Source organism: Lynx rufus, unplaced genomic scaffold (genome assembly GCF_022079265.1).
Source record: "Lynx rufus isolate CCGP_SWC_20201006 ecotype Redwood Valley unplaced genomic scaffold, mLynRuf1.p SCAF_5, whole genome shotgun sequence".
Lineage (NCBI taxonomy): Eukaryota > Metazoa > Chordata > Mammalia > Carnivora > Felidae > Lynx > Lynx rufus.
The window spans coordinates 144,508,132-144,529,608 of record NW_025814867.1 but is presented as its reverse complement, the minus strand read 5'-3'; the positions used below and the strand labels follow the sequence as shown (position 1 = coordinate 144,529,608).

At 37.3% G+C, this 21,477-nt stretch overlaps 3 protein-coding genes across 3 annotated transcripts; all 3 read left to right on the top strand.

The window, feature by feature from the left end:
- Window positions 1–2,725: 2,725 nt before the first annotated feature.
- LOC124527297 (keratin-associated protein 19-4-like) lies at window positions 2,726–2,917 on the top strand. Its single transcript, XM_047100473.1, has one exon. It carries the CDS (start codon window positions 2,726–2,728, stop codon window positions 2,915–2,917), a length of 192 nt encoding a protein of 63 aa, XP_046956429.1.
- Window positions 2,918–7,456: 4,539 nt separating this feature from the next.
- On the top strand, window positions 7,457–7,648 carry LOC124526264 (keratin-associated protein 19-8-like). The gene has a single exon (XM_047099134.1). It carries the CDS (start codon window positions 7,457–7,459, stop codon window positions 7,646–7,648), a length of 192 nt encoding a protein of 63 aa, XP_046955090.1.
- Window positions 7,649–18,387: 10,739 nt separating this feature from the next.
- Window positions 18,388–18,579, top strand: LOC124527296 (keratin-associated protein 19-4-like). The gene has a single exon (XM_047100472.1). It carries the CDS (start codon window positions 18,388–18,390, stop codon window positions 18,577–18,579), a length of 192 nt encoding a protein of 63 aa, XP_046956428.1.
- Window positions 18,580–21,477: the final 2,898 nt, after the last annotated feature.

Here is a 21,477-nt window from a genome sequence, read left to right as displayed (position 1 = left end):
GGGCTCAAACTCATGGACCGTGAGATCATGACTTCAGCTTAACCAACTGAGCCACCCAGGCACCCCTGTTTTTTTTAATTGTTATTACATAGTAGATGTTAAAGAGACATAATCAGATCCAGTTGGGAAATTGCATTATTTGAAAATTACGTATAAAATGAGGAAAACCTGAACACTATATTTGAGGCCATATAAAATTCTCAAGAACTTAAAGACAAAGTCTAAAATTAAGGGCACCACAGAAGGAACTTTTGCTCACAATTTTCTTTCTTCTACCTTTTATCCTTTAACATTATATCTACATTTTGGAGATTCTGAAGACATTGCCCATGTATAATGTTATCTTATTGAATTTGACTGAGCCCTTTGATTTGGATTATTTTTTAAATAGTGAAATCTTAGCAACATACATTTGACATCTTAGTAGAGTGTAGTATGGTATTTCCTGAGAAGAAAATACACACACACACACACACACACACACACACACACACACAGAATAGGCAAAAGGCACATAAATGGAAAACTGTTATTTTGAAAGTAAAGATACAAAAGGAAGGAAGAGAAGGGACTGACCATAGACTGAATGAAAATTGATGGGTGGCAAAGAGAAATTTTACATACTTTGCAATATTGTGCAGCTACTGTAGCCTAATGGTTAATGGGGGACAGAACCTGGATGATATTCTAAGAGAGGTTGTAACATACCTATTAGAATGGCTAAAATCAAAACACGGACAAGATGCTGGCATGGTTGTGGAGAAATGGGAACTCTCATTTATTGCTGATCAAATGCAAAATGGTACAGCCACTTTGGAAGACCGTCTAGCAGTTTTGTACAAAGCTAAACAGAGTCTTATGCATAAGATCCAGCACTAACTCTCCCCGTCTTCACCCACATGAGTTGCAAACTTATGTTCACACAAAACGACCTGAACAAAAATGTTTATAGAAGTTTTATTCTTAATTGCCCAAACTTGAAAGCAATCAACACTCCCTCAGTAGAGGAAGAGATAAACAAATTGTGGTACCTCCAGACAATGTGGAATATTATCCAGTGATAAAAAGAAATGAGCTTTCAAGCCACAAGGGTATGGAGGAATCATAAAAGCTTATTGCCAAGTGAAGGAAGTCCATGTGAAAAAGCTGCATACTATATGACTCCAACAATGACATTCTGGCAAAGGAAAAGCTATGAAGACAGTAAGATTAGTGGCAGCAAGAGTTTGGGGGAGGGAGGGAGAAATAGGTGGGGCACAGAGGATTGCTAAGGCAGTGAAATTACCGCATGGGACCAGTGGTGACATGACATGCATAGTGTAACACAAGGAGTGATCCCTAACCTAGACTTTAAATTTCAGTTAATAATAACATACCAATATTGGTTCACTAATTGTAATTAACACACCATACTAATTCAAGATGTTTCATAATAGGGGGAAATGTGTGCATATGTGTGGAGACTGTAGAAACTCTGTACTTTATGCTCAATATTTCTGTAAACTTAAAACTGCACTAAAAATAGTGCATTAATTAAACAAAGGAGATTGTATGTTAGATATATGGGCGAGTCAACGGGAGGAAACAGTGAATGTAAAAATAGAGAGGAGATATAATCTGTATTTTGGGAGGCAATTTGGAGACATGTCTAAGAGAAGAGGGTTAGGATTTGGGAGGATAACTTTTAATCAGCTTTTAAAGCTACTCTGAAATAAATTTTTGATTACCGTGTTTTGCCTTCGGTTTCTGAACAATTATACATTTTTGATTACTGTGTTTTGCCTTCGGTTTCTGAACAATTTTATCCCACGCTTGCCAAAGCCCATGAAACTGTACAACACACAGAATGAAATTTAAACTATGGATTTTAGTTAATGATTATATATCGATATTGATTCATCAACTGTAGCAAGCAAAAACGGTTTTTAGTTTTCAAATGTGAAAAGTATAAAGTAGGTCAGCAGTGATGGCCAACGTTCTAAAACTTACAGAAAAAAAAGTAGATCCTTTATTTATTTTATTTTTCTAGAATTCCTTACCGGTATTACGACAGTCAGACTGATTGTTCTTGGCTCTCAAATGTTTACATTCCTCAGCACTGAAAGAGATAAATACCTCACTTTTTTAGACTGAGGAATAAGATGCTTTGAAAGAACATGATAGATTGTAGAGCTTTGGATTTGACCCATTTCTTTGATGTAATTTGGAGATGAAGCATAGCAATCTAAAGAAAACCAGACATGAAGAAATATTTCAATGAAAAACACAACGCTATGAAATATGATTGGCATGCTACCTATGAAGAATTCTATTTGGGGCCTGATATATCCTGCCGTTGAAGATACTTCATTCCTTCATATGAAGTGATCCCATAACTTTTTGTGCCAGCTTTCTGGAGGTATAATTGACAAATAAAATTACATATGTCTGAAGTATGGAACATAATTTGATAAAGTGATGCAATAACATTTAGAGGCCACCCTGACGAGGCACCAAAGCGATCTCAAACATTTTAATGAGTGTTAGGGCCTCTCCCTGTGTCAGGGGACAATGAATGAATACATTGTTGTCAGGGAGGTAATTAGAAAAATGACACAAAAGGAGGGTACACACGTGATTTATCACATGCTCTGACCAAGGTATATAAGCCTCCCTCCATCCATGCTGACATTCACACTCAGGATCTTGCCTTGAATAGCAAACCCGGCTCAACACCCTTGACGCCATGAGATACTACGGCAACTACTACGGAGGCCTGGGCTGCGGCTGTGGAGGCTTCGGTGGCCTGGGCTGCGGCTCTGGCTGGGGATGTGGCAGCTTCCGCACACTGGGCTGCGGCTGGGGCTGGGGAGGCCTCAGACATGGCTCCTGCCGCCCACTGTGCTACGGCGGACATGGGTTCTCTAGCTTCTGCTGAGACCCTGCCCTGGAATTCGAACATCTGAGGCTACAGGTTCATAACTCAAATCAACCAAAATTTGAACCAAACAGTATCAGCTGGGACCAAGCCAAGATCAACGGATTTAGCATCTTAGAGTCTAGGAATAATTATCATCTTCTCTTTGCCTGCTTCATGTCTCCAGGTGCCCCCTATTTTCACTTTTGTAACTGTGGAATTTCCCTGTTTCCTTTGCAATAAATTATCCTCAGTTAAAATGGAAGCTATGGCTTATCTTATTTATTTATTTAACTCAATTCTGATTTTCCCTTTCACAGTGTGCTTCTCTTCTTGTGTCCTTTCAGAGAAACAGTCCTAAACTCCTGGTTATCGGTCCCTGCAATAATCATAGCAATATAAACACAGAGTTTATGAGGATTAATCCGCTTTCCACAATAGCCACCTAATTTTGCTCAGTGGTGTTAGTTTTGATTTAGAATCTTGAACCTATTAATTTCTGGTTTATCTGGATCTGAAAAAAATTAACTAGCAAGCAGTGTCAAGTTCAAATGCTATTTCCAATATTAAGGATGGATTTTGAAAGACTCAGACTTGTTTGCTAAACACAAAAGTACATTTGTTCAGTCAGATTCAGATGGTAAGACCTAACCTTTTAGTCAACCCAGTCATATTATATTAGCTTTACATTGGCCAGATCAGAGAAAGTAATAGCTTGGTGACTCCACTGGATGAATATACTACTTAGCGTGACAGGGTTCAAGAACTATTCTATTTTCTTAATGGTTAATAGTAATTCTCCAGAATTTGAACAAAGGCCTTCTGTAGTTCTAAAGAAGAAAAATCCATACCATGGCTTGGAGCAGGTATTTGACATTCCTAGTATAATATTATATTATTAGAATTTGAAATGACTGCCTTTATGGGTCTCTGCTGGAGTTAGGGAAATTCTCCAGCACATCTTTTTTCCAGGGAAAAGCTACTGCTTATGTTGGGAACAACACATCACACAACTGATGCACATCTGGAAGGGTCGAATGGGCAAAGTCAGACACACTGAAACCTGTCTGATTTATTTGTAATTTTATAGCTTCAGCTTGACTTAATAAGAATGAGATATTCAAGTTATTGACTGTTTTTCGTATTTAGAATGATCAATGAAAACGGAACAAGTTCTGAAGAAGGCAGACAGAAAGAATTAAATAACAATGTGTGATGTAGTAAAAAATTTAATTGGAACCCAAAGCATTAGACATAAAAGAAAAAGATGACTAAATTAGACATCGTTATATTACAACATTGTGTTCTTGTATAAACAGAATGTAAAGTAGAAAAATGCAAGTGACAAACCAGGTGAAAATAATTTTAATGTATAAGTTTGATAAAATGCCACTACCCCAAAATGTAAAGAGTTCCCGCTAATCAATTATAAAATATTGATTAATTGATTAATATTAAATAAGCCCAGTTAAAAATGGACAAAATACTTGAACAGGCATTTCAAAAGAAAGGATATCTAAGTGGCTTGTAAAGATATGTTAAATTCCCAGTGCCATTATTGATCAAGCAAAACCAAATTAAAGTAATATTCAGATAACACTATGGACCCTAAGGATGATCAGATTAAGACTCTGAAACGGTCAATGTGGGTAAGGATGTGGAAAATCTGGGACTCTCATAGATTGCTGGTGGTACAGTAAATTTAGCAACTGTATTGGAAAATCTTGGGCAGAATCTACTGAAGCTAAATATATATAGTATAAATTGGCAATGTGTTTCCTGTGTATACCCAAAGTAAAGGAATGCTTAGGTCTACAAAAAAGGTCTCTATTAGAAGGTACATGGAGACTTGATTCATATGAAAGAAAGAAAGAAAGAAAGAAAGAAAGAAAGAAAGAAAAGAGGGAAGGAAAGAAAGAAAGAAGGAAGGAAGGAAGGAAGTAAGGAAGGAAGGAAAGGAGGAAGGGAAGAAGGGAGGGAGGGAGGAAGGGAGGAAGGAAGAGAAACTACTCAAATATAGATTTACCGGAGCAAAATAGTAAATAAATTGTGCTCTAGTTATACAAGGGGCTACTTTGCAGCAATGAAAACAACAAAACTAACGTTACCTGCAACAACCAAGATGCATCTATCTCACAGAGACAGTGATGTACAAAGTATTTCAGGGGAGAAAAGTGCTGGTATACTTTATGATTTCATTCATATGACATCCAAAACAGGCAAACTTCTAGGCAGGAATACTAACTGGTGGGTCAAGAGAAAATCTGGGCAGCTTGGGTGTAATCGATCTAGGTAGTCTGTGAATTAAAGCAAAATATCACTAATTTGTACAGTTAGGATTTGGGTATTTTACAATATGCTTTAAACAACAACAAAAAGCAAGTGAAATGATGGCTTATGAGCTTCTCTAAACTAAGAAAACTATTTGAGCCGGTTCTTCCTTTAAATCCTCAGATACATTCATAGAGATACCCATGTCTGCGGAAGGCATGATCCTTACCTATAAGAACCCTAGAGTGCATTCATCCATTTGACTCTTCCTCACTGATTTTCTACTTCCTGCTAGTATTTGCACAGCAGTCAACAAGTCCAGCTGGGAAAATGCATCATCTGATAATTGCTTATAAGCTCAACAAAAGCTGAACAGTGTATTTGATTCCATGAAAGGTGAAAAAGAATTTAGATGCTCAGTTGAAGAGCGTATCTGGCAGGACTCAACCAGGATTTGAATCAGCCTTGCACATAGGTGATTAAGTTCTCCAAGTAAGCTGAAGGACTTTTTGCTTCACTTCATGCTTTCCCCACTCTGTCTTTTTATACCTATATTTTTGGAGAGTCTGAAGACCTTCTTTTTTTTTAAATTTTTTATTAGTTTTCTTTATTTTTGAGAGGCAGAGAGAGACTGAGTGTGTGGGGGGGGAGGGGCAGAGAGAGAGGGAGACACAGAATCTGAAGCAGGCTCCAGGCTCTGAGCTGTCAGCATAGAGCCCGACGTGGGGCCCCAACTCAGGAACCATGAGATCAAGACCTGAGCCAAAGTCGGTTGCTCAACCGACTGAGCCACCCAGGAGCCCCTGAAGACCTTTTAAATGTTAACAGCCTCTTACTGAATTTCATGGAGAATTAGGCATTTTTTTTCTCAGCATCTAAGATCTTAATAAGCATTTCATACCTTAGCAGATACAAGTTAGCTGTTTTCTGAAATAGAAAAAAAATAAACACACAATAAGCAAAGAGAATACAAGGACAAAACTATTATAGTAAGAGTGAAGATATATATAGAAGAATTTCGGTAAAAATTGGATAAAAATGGAGGGAAGCCAAAGATAAATTGTATATGTTTCCTTATTTCACTGCTCAGACCTTAGCAGGAATTGAGAGGAACTGAGGCAAGTGATACTGGAAAATTGATTAAATAAGAGGGTAAATAATAGATTAGTGGAAAGGGAGGAAAAGGTGTCTATGAGGCAGAGAGGCAGATGTAATCTATATTTTTGGGTAGATGATATGCAAGAAAGGGGCTCGGGATGTGAAAAAAAGGAATTTTGAATGTATTTTTTTAATGCTGCTTATGAAATACATTTTGATTACTCTGGTTTGCCTTTAACATTTGAATAATATTACTTCATGTTGTTAACCCAAATACTGATTTTCTAAGCTAGTATGCAAAATCAAAAAAGAGAATATTTTTTATGATGTTCCATGTTATAAAATAATAGAATGAAGACGACTCTCTTTCAACTTTTTTTTTTCCTGAACTTCTCTACTGATGTTCACAGCAGGTGAACGAATACTCCCAGGCTTTCAAATGTTTCTTTTCTTTGGCTTTGAAAAAAGACTTTACCATCAGGTATTAGGTGCCTTTAAAAGGGTATAATAAATTGTGCTGAATTGAATTTAACCAATTTCTTTCATTTAATTATAAGTGAAGAATGACAATTCAAGGAAAGCCAGAGATGATGCAATCCTTAATTTTAAAACACAACACTAGCAACTGTGTTATGCAATATGTCTGGTTATGAGGAATTTTATTTAGCCTGGGATGTTCAGACTTTGAAAGTGCAGCGATCCTTTCTCATAAAAAGGATGCAGTATGTTTTTTTTTTTTCAACGTTTATTTATTTTTGGGACAGAGAGAGACAGAGCATGAACGGGCGAGGGGCAGAGAGAGAGGGAGACACAGAATCGGAAACAGGCTCCAGGCTCTGAGCCATCAGCCCAGAGCCCGACGCGGGGCTCGAACTCACGGACCGCGAGATCGTGACCTGGCTGAAGTCGGACGCTTAACCGACTGCGCCACCCAGGTGCCCCAGGATGCAGTATGTTTAAGGGACACTATGACTACATAAGCAATGCAAGCTCAAACACTTTGATGAGTTCGAGGGCCTCTTCATGTCAGGATTGTGTCAGACAGGTAACACACAGAATGACACAAAACTAGGTAGCATGTGTTTTTATCACCTGGTCTGCTCAGGGCATGTAAGTATCCCTCTACGCATGCTGAAATTCACACTCAAGATCTTCTATTGAACAGAGAAACAACTCATCACCCGCGACACCATGAGCCATCACAGCAACTACTATGGAGGCCTGGGCTACGGCTACGGAGGCTTTGGGGGCCCGGGCTATGGTTGTGGCTGGGGATGTGGAAGTTTCCCTGGACTGGGCTGTGGCTGGAGCTGGAGAAGCCACAGATATGGCTGCTGCCTCCCACTGTGTTATGGAGGATATGGGTTCTCTGGCTTCTACTAAACGACTGTGCCAGTAAACCAACATCTGAAATTATAAGGGACTTCCCCAAATTGATGTTCAGTATATGAAATTCCAATATCACGGTGGGATTATTTGCACGAAAGTATTTGGCTTCTCAGAATTTTGAATTTTTCAATTAATGCCTACATCTTCAACATAACTCTAGGATCTTCTTCTGTTTTGCTCTTATAACGCATTGGATTATCTGTTCACCTGCCAATAAAATGTTAAATTTGAAAACAAAATATGGTTTTTGTTTTGTTCATGGAACTCAGTTATGTGGAAGTGATGTACTGTTTTAATTTTTAGCCCTATAAGACATGTCAGTAGACTGTGGACTGTTACCCGATTAAGTGTGAAACGATAGAGCCTGACGACTGGATTTTACCTGCTGTACACATTGAGAATCTCTAAGATTCAGGGGCGCCTGGGTGGCGCAGTCGGTTAAGCGTCCGACTTCAGCCAGGTCACGATCTCACGGTCCGTGAGTTCGAGCCCCGCGTCGGGCTCTGGGCTGATGGCTCAGAGCCTGGAGCCTGTTTCCGATGCTGTGTCTCCCTCTCTCTCTGCCCCTCCCCCGTTCATGCTCACAAATATGGATGCAGCTAAATTTAAAAACTAACAATTCTAGACCAAAATGAAAAAAAATATGTTTCAAAAGGTTAGCAATTTAATATTTTTCAATCTCTTGCTTTTACTTAGATAATATTTAGATTTAAGTCGATAACAGCATCATATCTATTTATCAAATATATGTGTTTTAGGTTATTCAACTCACATTTTTCAATTTAGTACAATGCATAATAATCCATTTATTTAGAAATTTATTTGGTTGTTTTATTTTAAGCATAATCAAATGATAATAGATCAAACCATATCACTAGGCTCATTATGAAAGTAAATCACCTTTCCAAGAATTTTTGTATTTTGAACTATTTCACCCCGTGTGTCGTATTATTTTGCACATTATATCATTTGACATTTGCATCAAGCAGCCGATATCTATAACTCAGTAATGAATTGGGGCAAGGTTTTTCCTGTGAGGTCATTTAACTCAAAATATGTTAACTAAAATTTTTAGTTAGCTTTCCTATATTCTCATTGCATCTTCATGACCAGACATAAGAATTTTTTCAATCCAGGGGCGCCTGGGTGGCTCAGTCGGTTAAGCGACCGACTTCGGCTCAGGTCTTGATCTCACGGTTGCTGAGTTCGGGCCCCGCCTCGGGCTCTGTGCTGACAGCTCAGAGCCTGGATCCTGCTTCAGATTCTGTGTCTCCCTCTCTTTCTGTCCCTCCCCTGCTCATGCTTTGTCTCTCTCTGTCTCAAAAATAAATAAAACATTAAAAAAATTAAAAAAAATTTTTTTCAATCCAATAAGGGAAACAAACAACCAGACATAATTTTGAACGAATTTATTTTTCAGCTTAAGCTGATGCTCAACACAGCTGAATCCACAGAGCCTTCTTATGAATCTGAATTGTCCCTGATGAAAATGGGCAGGAAGAGAGACATTTTACTGATGAATTAAGAAAAAGCTATAAGGAAATACCAATGTTTTTTCCTAAAATCAAATGATGTGTTCGGGGAACAATATAAAATTAAGCTATTTTGTTTAAATGTGTCAAAATTGGTCAAATATGTTTGATTCAGTCAAATAGTAGTGTCATAAAGTTGCCAAAATCAAGACATTAAATGACAGCAGGGTCATGCAACTTATCTTTCAAGTAAACACACACACACACACACACACACACACCCCTCAGAAAAGTAACTGGTTTCTGTAGAATTATGTAGGCTCTAGTGACCAAATCAGGACCAAGGTCAAGGTCTTCTGAGTTCAGGTGTCACAGGGTCCTCTGAGCTTCCATGAGCACAGCTGCATTTATGGCATATGCAGAAGGATTACCTTTCTTAGGTAGAATCACCATTTCTACAACATATTGTGGTTTTGATTTAGAGAATTAACACTCTTAATTTCAGTGTTAGTTTTATCTAGATTTCACCTATATCTATATACATCTGTCTCTCTCTCTCTCTCTCCTCTCTCTCTCTCTCTCTCTCTCAAAAGATGGAAGTCTTCCTTCAAAAGGCACAGACTTATTCAGTCTACCTAAAGATAAGTTTGCTCAGCCATCAGTTATAACCTAGCTTTTTAGTTGCTCCAGTCTGGGTGTTGTAGACTCTCCCTGTACAAAGCAAATGAGATACAGCTATATGACTCTGTTATTTCACACTTGATCAGGTAACAGTCTTTAAACATGCCCTCTAGGGCTAACAGTGAAGACAGTCATCTGTATTATTAGATTGAGAAACACTGTGTATGACACTCCTAGCAAAATACATTATCATATATTATTATATCTTATTTCATGGTTTCATTAATATTTTTGAGTGAAGGAAATACATTTTGAATTTATAACAGAAGTGCCCTTACCTTCCAAATAAAAGCTATAACTTGACCAATGGAAGAACGCATCTTCATCATGTCACACATAAACACAGGATCTGACTTTTACACTAAGTCATTGTCTTCTCGTAGAAAGTTCCTGAGAAGAGAATGACAAAGAATTGTCTAAGTCTTTGAGTCCACTGAGCATCAGAGAAAAACAAACAACAACTCTCACAAAAATGTAAATTTCTCAGTTTTCAAGGATAACTAGTATCCAGAAGATATTACCATTTTTTCTATTTTTTAACTCAGGAGAAAAAAAATAAAATATATTCATACATTTCACAGTATTATTCCACAACTTTATGTTCTTAATTATATACCACTCTTCTTTGAAAGTACATAAATAAGGGTGCATTTCATCATTGAGTTTATAAAAAAAATTGTGAAATATATTGGTTTTATCTCTTGTGCGCGTAGTTATTTGCCTTGGAAATAAGAACATAAATTAGTATCACACAGTCAAAAAATCTACCAGATTTACTTGACCATTCATGAGATTCTTAAACTTGCTAGGTTTATTCGTGATTGTTTGGCTTCAAAATGACTCCTTGAGAATTAAAACATTTTCCAGATTTCTGGAACTTTTCCACAACAAAAAGTAGAAATGGAATAATTTTCATAAGAAGGAAAAAGGATTTAATAGCCAAGGCAAACACTGGGTTAAATATTCCTTTAAAACTTGAAAGCCATTTTAATCCATAATCCATTTTAGAGAATTGTTAAGGCAGAATTCATTCTTTTATTAATTCAACAAATAATTTTTGTGTATAAGAACAATGAACAAATCCAGTTGGGAAAATATATTATCAAAAATGTTACAGGGGGACTGGGTGGCTCAATCAGTTAAGCATCTGACTCTTGATTTCAGCTGAAGTCACGATCTCATGGTTCATGAGTTCAAGCCCCATGTCCATGCTGTCTGTGCAGAACCTGTTGAGATTCTCTCTCTCCCTCTCTCTCTGCCCCTCTCCTGCTCTCTCTCTCTCCCAAAATAAATGAACTTAAAAAAACAAAAACAAAATAAAATGTAACAAAAATTTTACAAAAATACTAAGTCAAGAAGTTATATGCACCCCATGTTCAATACGGCATTATTTACAACAGTCAAGATATAGAGGCAACCTGTGTACATTGATGGATGAATGGATAAAGAAAGAATAACACACACACACACACACACACACACACACACTAGGTGGAATATTAGCCAGCCATAAAAAGAAGGACATCTCGTCACTTACAATAACATGGATGGATCTTGAGGGCATTATGCTAAGTGAAATAAGTCAGAGAAAGATCTATACTGTATTATCTCACATATACATAGAGTCTAAAAATACAAAAACTAAAAACTGAGCTTATAGATACAGAAAACAGATTGGTGGTTGCCAGAGGCAGGGGTTGGGGGTGGGCTAGAAAAAATGTGTGAAGGGATCAAAAGATAAAAAGCAGTTATTAAATAAATAAGTTGTAAAGATGTAATATAAGCTGTATATTGCATATTTGAAAATTTTCTAAGACAGTAGACCTTAAGAATTCTCAAGAAAAAAAATCGCAACTATGTATGGTGATGAAAGTTATCTAGACTCACTGTGGTGTTCATTTCTCAATATATACAAATATCAAATCATTATGTTGTCTACTGAAACTAGTATAATATTATATGTCAATTATATGTCAATAAATCAAATGTTGCTTATAAATTTCAAAACAGAACACAACCAATACAATGATAACGGAAGGAAACAAAATATTCAGTAACATGTTTAATGCCATGTAAGGTACATATATTGCTAAAGACCCAAGTCAAGATATGGTCACGTTCAGGTGGGACTTAAACTTGGGGTTTGGTTTACTATCTTTACAGAGTGAGTGATCTGAGCAACCTGTGAGGACTAGACATTTGCCTTCGTATCCTTGTCTCTTGCCTCCGTCATTTCATGACTGCCTGTTCATTCTTGGAGATTTTCAAGGAATCAGGATTTTAAGAGATTCTATTAAAAATATTACATGATATTAAGAGTATATATTCTTAAAAAATTTTAAACTTTAATAAATAAGTAATAGCATACAAAAAGAAAATGCTTCCTGATTGTCTAAGGGAAAATAGGAGGCGGGACACCCAGAATTGGTAGAGAAAATTTAAGGGCAAAAATATTGTGATGAATTATGGGTAGAGGGATGAAATACTGAGTGGAAAAAATGGAGAAGAACCAAAGACCTAGATGGGGCAAGTATGAATTGGGGATGAATGCAGAATGAGATTTAAGGAGAGGCTTCAAGGAGAGGTTTGATACATGGATTACAAAGAAAAGTAAAGAACAAAAATGATCATTGTAAAGCATAGAGCCAAGATCATCTGCATTTTTAGCTAACACTTTGGGTATAACCTAGTCTGGAAAAATGAGCAATGTGTAAAGAGAATATTTTTGAACTGCATACAGATTGGTTATAAAAGTGAGTTGGGTCTCTTAGATGGTCCTTCAGTTTCTGAAATAAATTTTACTACGTTGATGAACAAAAAGGATGTTTTGCAAGCTGATGTGTGTGTGCGTGTGTGTTTGTGCATGTGTGTGTGTGGATTCAACTTGAGAAATAAATTTGGCATTTGGAGAATTTGATGGATTTAAGAATTTTAAGCGTGATCATTGTCTTTTAATCTAGATGGCAGTAAGATACAAGTATCCAAAGAATGATACGAAAACGGGAAATGAGAAAATAGCTAATGAGAAAACACCATCAAATATGAATGATGCAATATGTTTAGTAATGAATTCTATTTAGGGAATTTTTGTTTTGTGACTTTGAAGACAGATTTTGTTTCTCATTAAACAAGAAAGAATGTAATGAGTTCAAGGGTGTTCTAACGAGGCAGCTAAGTAAGCTCAGAAATTTTAATGAGTGTGCACCTCTCTTTGTGGCAGCAAACAGATTAATGAGTTGCCTCAAGTGAATGAATAATTTGGAAAGATACAAAAGAATGGCCACATGTTTTATCACACTTTCTGCTCGGGGGTTATAAACATAGCTGTAGAAGGTCGACATTCACACTCAGGATTTTGCTTTGAATGGCAAACCAACTCACACCCCTCTCACCATGAGCTTCTATGACAGCTACTATGGTGGCCTGGGCTGTGGCTGGGGACGTGGTAACTTCCACAGGCTGGGCTGTGGGTGTGGAGGTCACGGATATGTCTGCGGCTGCCCATCGTGCTGTGGAGGATATGGATTCTCTAGCTTCTACTAAACCACTGCTGTAGTAACCTCAAATCTGTTCCCATGAGCGTATTTGCCACATTCTTCAGTCAATGCACTGGGATTACCCTGGGCTTCTCTAGTAAGAGAAATCTAAGAATTTCAGACAATGTATTATTTAGAGATGTCTGCATCATATCCTCTGGCCTCCTGAAACTGAGCACTAACAGATGATGTATGCTGAATACCAGTAAATAACCTAATTTGAAATAGAAAATATGGTTTTGGGGGGCATTGCTTAACTCCATGATGTGTGCATACTTATATGTAAGTTTTACTGTTTACAATTAGAAATGCAATACACACAGTTACATATGCGTGTGTACACAGTAACATAAAAAGAACTCTAGTTTGAAACGTAGTAATTCAAAACAATAGTATGTTATTCCTCCCCTTTCTTTTAGTTATGTGACTTTCAGAATTGAATTTGGCAGCAAAAAATGAAAAAGAGTTTTAAATTTACCTGCATTTAAAGAACACAGTCATTTTACATATTTCGTATTTATCTGTTTGTGTAACTTTTTTCTTCTTTTTTTAATGTTTATTTATTTTTGAGAGACAGACAGAGACAGAGCATGAGCAGGGGAGGGGCAGGGAAAGAGAGGGAGACACAGAATCGGAAGCAGGCTCCAGGCTCTGAGCTGTCAGCATAGAGCCCAACACGGGGCTCAAACTCACAAACCGTGAGATCATGACCTGAGCCGAAGTCAGAGCAAACTTTCTTTCCACAAATCTCATAATCCATATTGCTAAATTTTCAGAGAAAATAAGTTCTGTTTTTCTGTAGATCTTTGTGATATATATTATCTTCCTTTATTCAGAGCCTGTTTTCAGCTATTTTGTTATGCATGTAAAATAATGCAGACATAAAAGATATTGATAAACTGGATTAATAAAACATGAACTTGGGTCATTCAACTCCCTCATCTCGCTTGTCTTCTTATGGGAACAGTGTTTATCATCATCATCATCATTATGCTGAAGTATTTGTAGTCCAGTAAGCACAATATACAAACAGAAACATCACCATGAAGCAAAACATTGTGTGGCTTCAACTGACCAGACACACCATTCGATAATTTAAAAGAAAATTATGCAAAGATGAGTTAAAATTTTTTTAAGGTTTATTTACTTTTGAGAGAGAGAGAGAGAGAGAGAGCGAGCGAGCATGAGCTGAGGAGAGGCAGAGAGAGAGGGAGACACAGAATCTGAAGCAGGCACCAGGCTTTGAGCTGTCAGCACAGAGGCTGATGCAGGGCTCGAACCCACAAACCGTGAGATCATGACCTGAGCCAAAGTCGGACGCTTAACCAACTGAGCTACCCAGGTGTCCCCAAGTGTCCCAAAGTGATTGTTAGCAAAACATCATCCCTTTGAAAATGGCCATTTTATTGATAGGACAGTAATACCCCCCTTATATGTAGTTTTGTATTCTGTGATTTCAGTTACTCGTGGTCAACCACAGTCAGGAAGTAAATGATCTTCCTTCATGTGTATTGTAAGAAGGTCAAAAGCAGCCTAACGCTGCATCACAGTGCCTACGTCACTCACCTCACGACATCTCAACATGTAGGCATTGTATTATCTCAAGAAGGATGAGTACACTAAGGTATGTTGAGAGAGAGACTGCATTCACATAACTTTTACTACAGTATATTGTTATAGTTGTTCTATTTAATTTTTAGTCGTTACCGTTAATCTTTCCTGTGCCTAATTTATAAATTAAACTTTAGCACAGGGATGCATGTGTAGGAAAAAAACATAGCACTTGTAGGGGTTGGTACTATCTGCAGTTTCAGGCATCCATGGAGAATCTTGGAACATATCCCCTGTGAATAAGAGGGAACTACTGTGTAAGAATTAGGAATAAAATAGGTAAAATATCAGAATTTCTAAACTGTTTTCCTAAAACTGAGTGGCAACTTCAGGTAATGGTATGAACTTATTGATACTTGGTATAAGCTGGGCCAATGTAGTTTGAAAAAGGACAAAACAAAATCACAGAATTAAAGATCTGAAAGGGGTATTAAACTCTGTATTGCTGTCCCATAGTCTTGTAGGCAGGGAACCTCAGAATAAGGGATCTTAAGGCTAGAGTCAGAACACTGCTGTCCTTAGTCCCAGTTGTTTGATTGGACCATGATGTTTCTCTCTTTATGTATTTTCTCCTCAAATGTTGTCAAGTAAACCATTTTGAAAATTCTGGTGATGGTTATAAGAAAAGCTAAATTATCACAACTGATTTTAGGGAGACTGACCCCTTTACTTAGATTAACACATGTTCCTTCAACATTTTTATTGTTCTGATATAGAGAATTGCACCTGTCAACTTGCAAGTTATCTGGTTTTGAATATAATTAAACAATGAGCAATGTTAAAATTCAACTCTAGGTAACAAAGCAAACAAACATAAAAACCCATGATGACCTCTTCTTTCAGTCAATACTGTCTAGGGGCTGTATGTAGCATCACAGTGGGCTGACCAGGGGAATAGATCCAAGTTACTCTATCGAAGGATCACTGTGTAGTTGGACTCAGCAGAACGGAATTTCTATTACCTTTTTATTTGGTTAATATCTCCAGGGACAGGTGCTATGGGACTGACAAGCAGTAATCAATACAATTATTACTGCAGTTGACATTCTTAGTATAATCAATATTATCATAATTTTGTTCTGCTTAGATTGTATGCATCTGTATCTGAGGTGAGAAAAAAAAATGTCTGAAATTTGCAATGAAAGATTTCTTCACTTCCAGGGGAAATGTGAGAACATTTTTCAGTCTTCCATCCATCAACATGAATAGCAACTTGGGTCATGAGTTAAAATTTTTAAAAAATTAATAATGATCCACGTTTGCCTTTGATCTGCCAAATGGACATAAAAATCGTAAGCCCTAAAGGAATTTCCAATGTAAAATTTTCACTTATGCACAGAAGAAAAACAGATTTATTCCATATTTTCAATTTTTTTTACAGTGAATGGACATTTACAAGTGATGCATACCACAGTTATGTTGAAAACACATTTAGTATTTATTATTACTGAAGGTTTGCATTTGTGCCCCATATTATTTCCATCTATAAAGTACAGATAGTCTTAGGCATTAAAAAATTTTTTAATTCTTTAATAATCATCACATTCTTTGACAGAGTTACACAGGGAGACTGTGGAATCCTTAATGTTATGCAATTTATTCATACTTCTAAAGGATTCATTAAAAATGAAAATATTCATTCTATAAATTGACTTATTTCTGAAATGAGGAATACAAATGGAATGCAGTTGGGTCAGAATGTTTCGGAGATTAAAGGCTAATATTGGGTTTAATGCCACTCTGAAACCAGAAAGCCTGTTGCAACTCGGGTCAGCCTTAATATATTTCCTAGAATAGCAAATCAGTTGCTCAGGTTATGATATGCGTGGTCTTTGCTTTAATGTCAGTGAAAGTCATATAACTCTTATAAAAAATATTAAGTGCCACCTAAGTGCTAGGTTTCGTTTAGATACTAGGTCAGGTCAATGAACAATCCCATCCAAAAATGTGTCATCCAAATATCACTTATAAATCTCAGTAAAGGCTCAGCAAAATGGTTATTGCCATATAAAACAAGTTTCTTGAGTCCCAAGGGTCAAGGATGGACATATTTACATAGGGCTTTAGGTATTAGTAACTAACTCTTTGGGCTGAGGTGAGGGATTCTGAATATCAGGCCAACTGTCTCCAAAGAATGCTTCCTTAATTTTGGTCTTTCTTTAAAATTGTGCCATACATGTAGAAAATTTCTTAAATATTCCAGGTGATACAAGTCCTTTAAAATTTAAGATGATTTTAGGGGTTTTAACAACATTATAAATATCTAGAAAGCTCGAGTCGATATCTTAGGAAAGACAAGTTAGCAATTGCCTAAAGACAAAAAATGGACACAGACTAGGCAAAGAGAAGACAGAGACAAATGTATTATAATGGCTATGGCAATTTAGATAGAAAGATGCTGTGTTCATTTGAATATAGAAATTAGAACTCAAACCATTTTTCCCATTTCTCACTTATACCTGAATGCAGTAATGAATCATGGAGGAAGGAAGTTGAGTGATGTCTGAAGTGAGATTTGAAAAAGATGTAAGATATATGGATAAATGATGAAGGGCAGAGAAAGTGGAGGGGCAGGGAATGATGTAGGGAGGCAAATACAACCTGCATTTGTGGTAGCAGTGAGACTAGAATGTATTCTGGGGAAAGGGCCCAGGACATTAAAAAAAAAAAAAGTCCTGTGGGAAGGCATCCCCTCAAGATGGATTTTTGATCACTGTGAGAGTCTTTCCAGTATTGATGTCGGTTCTGCTGTGTTTTTAAACCCAAACAAGTATACTTGCATATAGAACCAAAAATAAGTCTATTATCTGTACCTGGCCAAAGTTTTAAAACCCTAGAAATCACTTGACCTTTCGTGATTGTTTTCTCGTACACGCGGCCGTGAACCCAATCTTTCTTGACTTCATGTGTTCTTTCATATTCTGAAGAAAGATGCATCATTTGCCCCTCATAATGCAAAACATGTGTGACTTTTGAAGAAATTGATCAGTGTAGGAGTCTTGATTTTACTATTTTTTGCTATTTTTATAAAACTAATTACTACAACTCTGTGATGAGGAGATATTTAATTAAAAATTCAACAATATTTAATGTAACTGAGGTTAAGAGACTGGCAATCAAGTATTCTACGCAGGGTGTGGTATGTCGATACTTTGAAGAAACAGCAATTCATTCTAAGAAAATTATAGCAGCAAACTCCAGAACAACCTAACTACTAGCCAAGCAGGTTCCGACATTCTTACGAGTGTGGTCAGGGGACCATAGATTAATGCTTTGTCTCAGGCAAATGTAATTCATGGAATGTCACCAAAGGAGGGGCACATGTCGCGTCATGTTCACTGGCCAGAGTATATAAGCCTCCTTGTAAAGATGTCGACATTCACACTCAGGATCTTGCCTTGAATAGCAAACCCGGCTCAACACCCTTGACGCCATGAGATACTACGGCAACTACTACGGAGGCCTGGGCTGCGGCTGTGGAGGCTTCGGTGGCCTGGGCTGCGGCTCTGGCTGGGGATGTGGCAGCTTCCGCAGACTGGGCTGCGGCTGGGGCTGGGGAGGCCTCAGACATGGCTCCTGCCGCCCACTGTGCTACGGCGGATATGGGTTCTCTAGCTTCTGCTGAAAACATTGTTGAAATTGGAAGCAAAGGGAAAGCCTCCAAATTTATTTGATTTGTGCTTTGATTTCCAAAGCATCTGTCCTATATCCTCCAGGACCAAGTGATAGCTATGTGTCAACGGTCAAACTGTTTCTACAAATATTTGGTGTCTTTTTCCCTCCAGAACCCCTCATCTTAAATGTATATTCAATATATAAAACTGCCCCTTGTTTGATGTCCTCATGTTGGTTTACTTTTCTAGGCACGATTGCCTTAATGTTATCTTTCTAGAAGATCTTGAAGAAAATTTGCGTTTTGCTATTGTCTAATAAAATGATTACTCAAAATATAAATACTTTGGTTTTGTCTGATGTTTTAATTTTACTATTTTAACATCTTCTTTTGCAACTCGGATAAAGATTCCACTTGTGAAGCAGTAAGGTCTGTGGCTATGATATAGTATGATGCAAAAATGTCTCGTTCACCACATTGTACAAGCTTGAGAACACATAGGGAGTAATACGAACAGTTAATAAAAATAACTTGCCTTGTCTGTTCTCTTAATATATATCAGTCCTCTCGAAAGTCCTTTAAGTGTTCCTGGAACTACTAAGGGTTGTGTCGTTCTCATATTTACAAACAAGTGCATTCTTCTGTGTGAAATGGCTACTAGCTAAACATTTTCTTTTTCTTTTTCTTTTTCTTTTGTAAGGCCTTTTATTAGTTTCACTGCATCCTCAGGATGAAGGTAGTCAGATTTCCCGCATAGCCTCTGGTCCCACACCTGCACAGCATCCCCCAATATCAATATGCCCTACCAGAGTGGTACTTTGGTTATAACTGATAAACCTACATTGACATATTATAATCACCCAGCTCATATTGTAATGTTCATTCTTCGTATAGTACATTCTACGGGTTTGGACAAATATACAATGACCTGAATCCATCATAATATCATACCGAGTATTTTTACTGCCTTCAAACCTTCTTTTATTTTAGTTTTTATTTAAATTCCAGTTAGTTAACATCCAGCATAATATCGGTTTCAGGTGGTAAGTTAGTGATTCGTCACAATAGGTGCACTCCTTAATCCCTGTATGTCTTCTATGGTCTTCCTTTCCATCTCTTCCCTTGCTGAATATCTTCCTGACATCACCAGTCTGGCCAGACATGCCTTTGCTTTCTTACAAATTTTGTTTTTGAGCAGTGGAGGAGAGTGGAAAGTGTCACTCATTTTCCGGGCAGGAACTCTACTTCTATAGTTGGCATCTACTGAGAGCTACTGTTTCTTATAAGGCCAATCCACCTGGCATTGCCATGGGACACTGGAACTCAGAGGTACAGTGTTCGATGGAAAATAAACGTGTGGGGGGGTTCTTTTCTGTTTTCTTTTTACACTCTATCACAAATCTCTTAATATTCTATAGATCTTCTCATGAATGAACAATGGTACGCAACTGAGTCACACAACTGGATGCTTTACTGACTACAGGGTCTCCTGGCTGGCAACCCTGGCGGCCTTGCTCAGTCAAGGCCAAATGACCTGGCTCTTTCTTTCTTCGCGATGTATTCTCTCCCAGAAAGTTCCTCAATTACTCATGAGGAACTTTCTTTCAGGCTTGATCCATCAGTTCACCCTTTGGAAGGAGCCTCTTGGAACATCAACAGTGAGCACGGATCGGATTCTCTTCTAGAAGGTTTCTGAGCCAACTTTTAAGTGGCCGGAATAGCCTGCTTCACCAGTTTGTCTGACATGACCAGACATGTGTGAATTCACTCACACTCATACTTGGACCCCTATGACTTCTGTCTTGAGAAATTCTTTTTATCCTTCTGTAAACTGAAAGGAAATACATTACTGTAAGAACAGCTTCCCACAGAAAAAACGGTTACCCTTTTACCTACACTGCAGTTTAGATTTTAAATCAGAAAAGCAAACAAGGGAAGTAAGAGAAAAAAAAAGTGAAAGAGGAGAATTCATGGGTCAGGGTCTGGTGACTTACACAGAATTTACCTTAAATATTTTTGTGAGGAGGACATGAGTACCAGAGTGAATGTCCAAATGCTATTGGACTGGAAGGTGTCAATTCAAAGGATCTCTTGCAAATCCCTTCGGCATGCATTTAATCTTGCTAGTGATGCATAAAGCTTAGTATGCTCATATATAAAGCTTAGTGTGTTCTAAACCCCCGGGATAAAATAGAAGAATTCTTTAGGTAATTAGTTTATGCACTAACAAAAATAAAGTGGAATGATCCTTGTAGATTAATAATAATGATAACTGGAGTTATTATCCTATATGATTTACAACTTGAATTTTTCATTTTCCACTGTCTATAATGTAACAATATGCAAACTAGTTGGCACGTTTACATGTGCTCTATAAGGGGTGTAAGTATATATAAAGTTTGGCCTGATAAACATATATAAAAAATCAGAGGGCTTTTAAAGAGCCATTAGTTGGAATACAGAATATGTGATTGCTCAACATAATTGCTTCTGGACAGACAGTACCCTGTACTAAGTATGACCTTGTATAACACGCATATCAGATTTAAATGTTGCCCTTATTTGAAGGTCGTTTCGGTTTTTGATCTGAACTGTCCAGATGCTATTAAATTTGATTTGTGGCCAAACGTAATTAGTGATTCTCCTGAATGTCATGGCTTTTAGAAGCACATTGCAAAAGCTATGTTGATGTTCTTAGTTAAATTGTTAGAGACTTGGAAGCCGGGAACATGAAACACATTTCTAAATTGCAGTCAGTAAGTAGTTCTGGTGGGAGAAGCTTTGTTTATATCTCTTATATCAATAAGATGTTAGAACATACATTCTTCTGAATGTAAGTAGGGGTAAAAGATCCTGATTAAAGATAAAGGGTTTGAAGAAGACATGACAGTGTTAAGGGTACCCTTTGTG

Coding starts and splice junctions, on each gene's coding strand:
- LOC124527297 (XM_047100473.1), top strand. CDS start 2,726: ATGAGATACTACGGCAACTACTACGGAGGCCTGGGCTGCGGCTGTGGA.
- LOC124526264 (XM_047099134.1), top strand. CDS start 7,457: ATGAGCCATCACAGCAACTACTATGGAGGCCTGGGCTACGGCTACGGA.
- LOC124527296 (XM_047100472.1), top strand. CDS start 18,388: ATGAGATACTACGGCAACTACTACGGAGGCCTGGGCTGCGGCTGTGGA.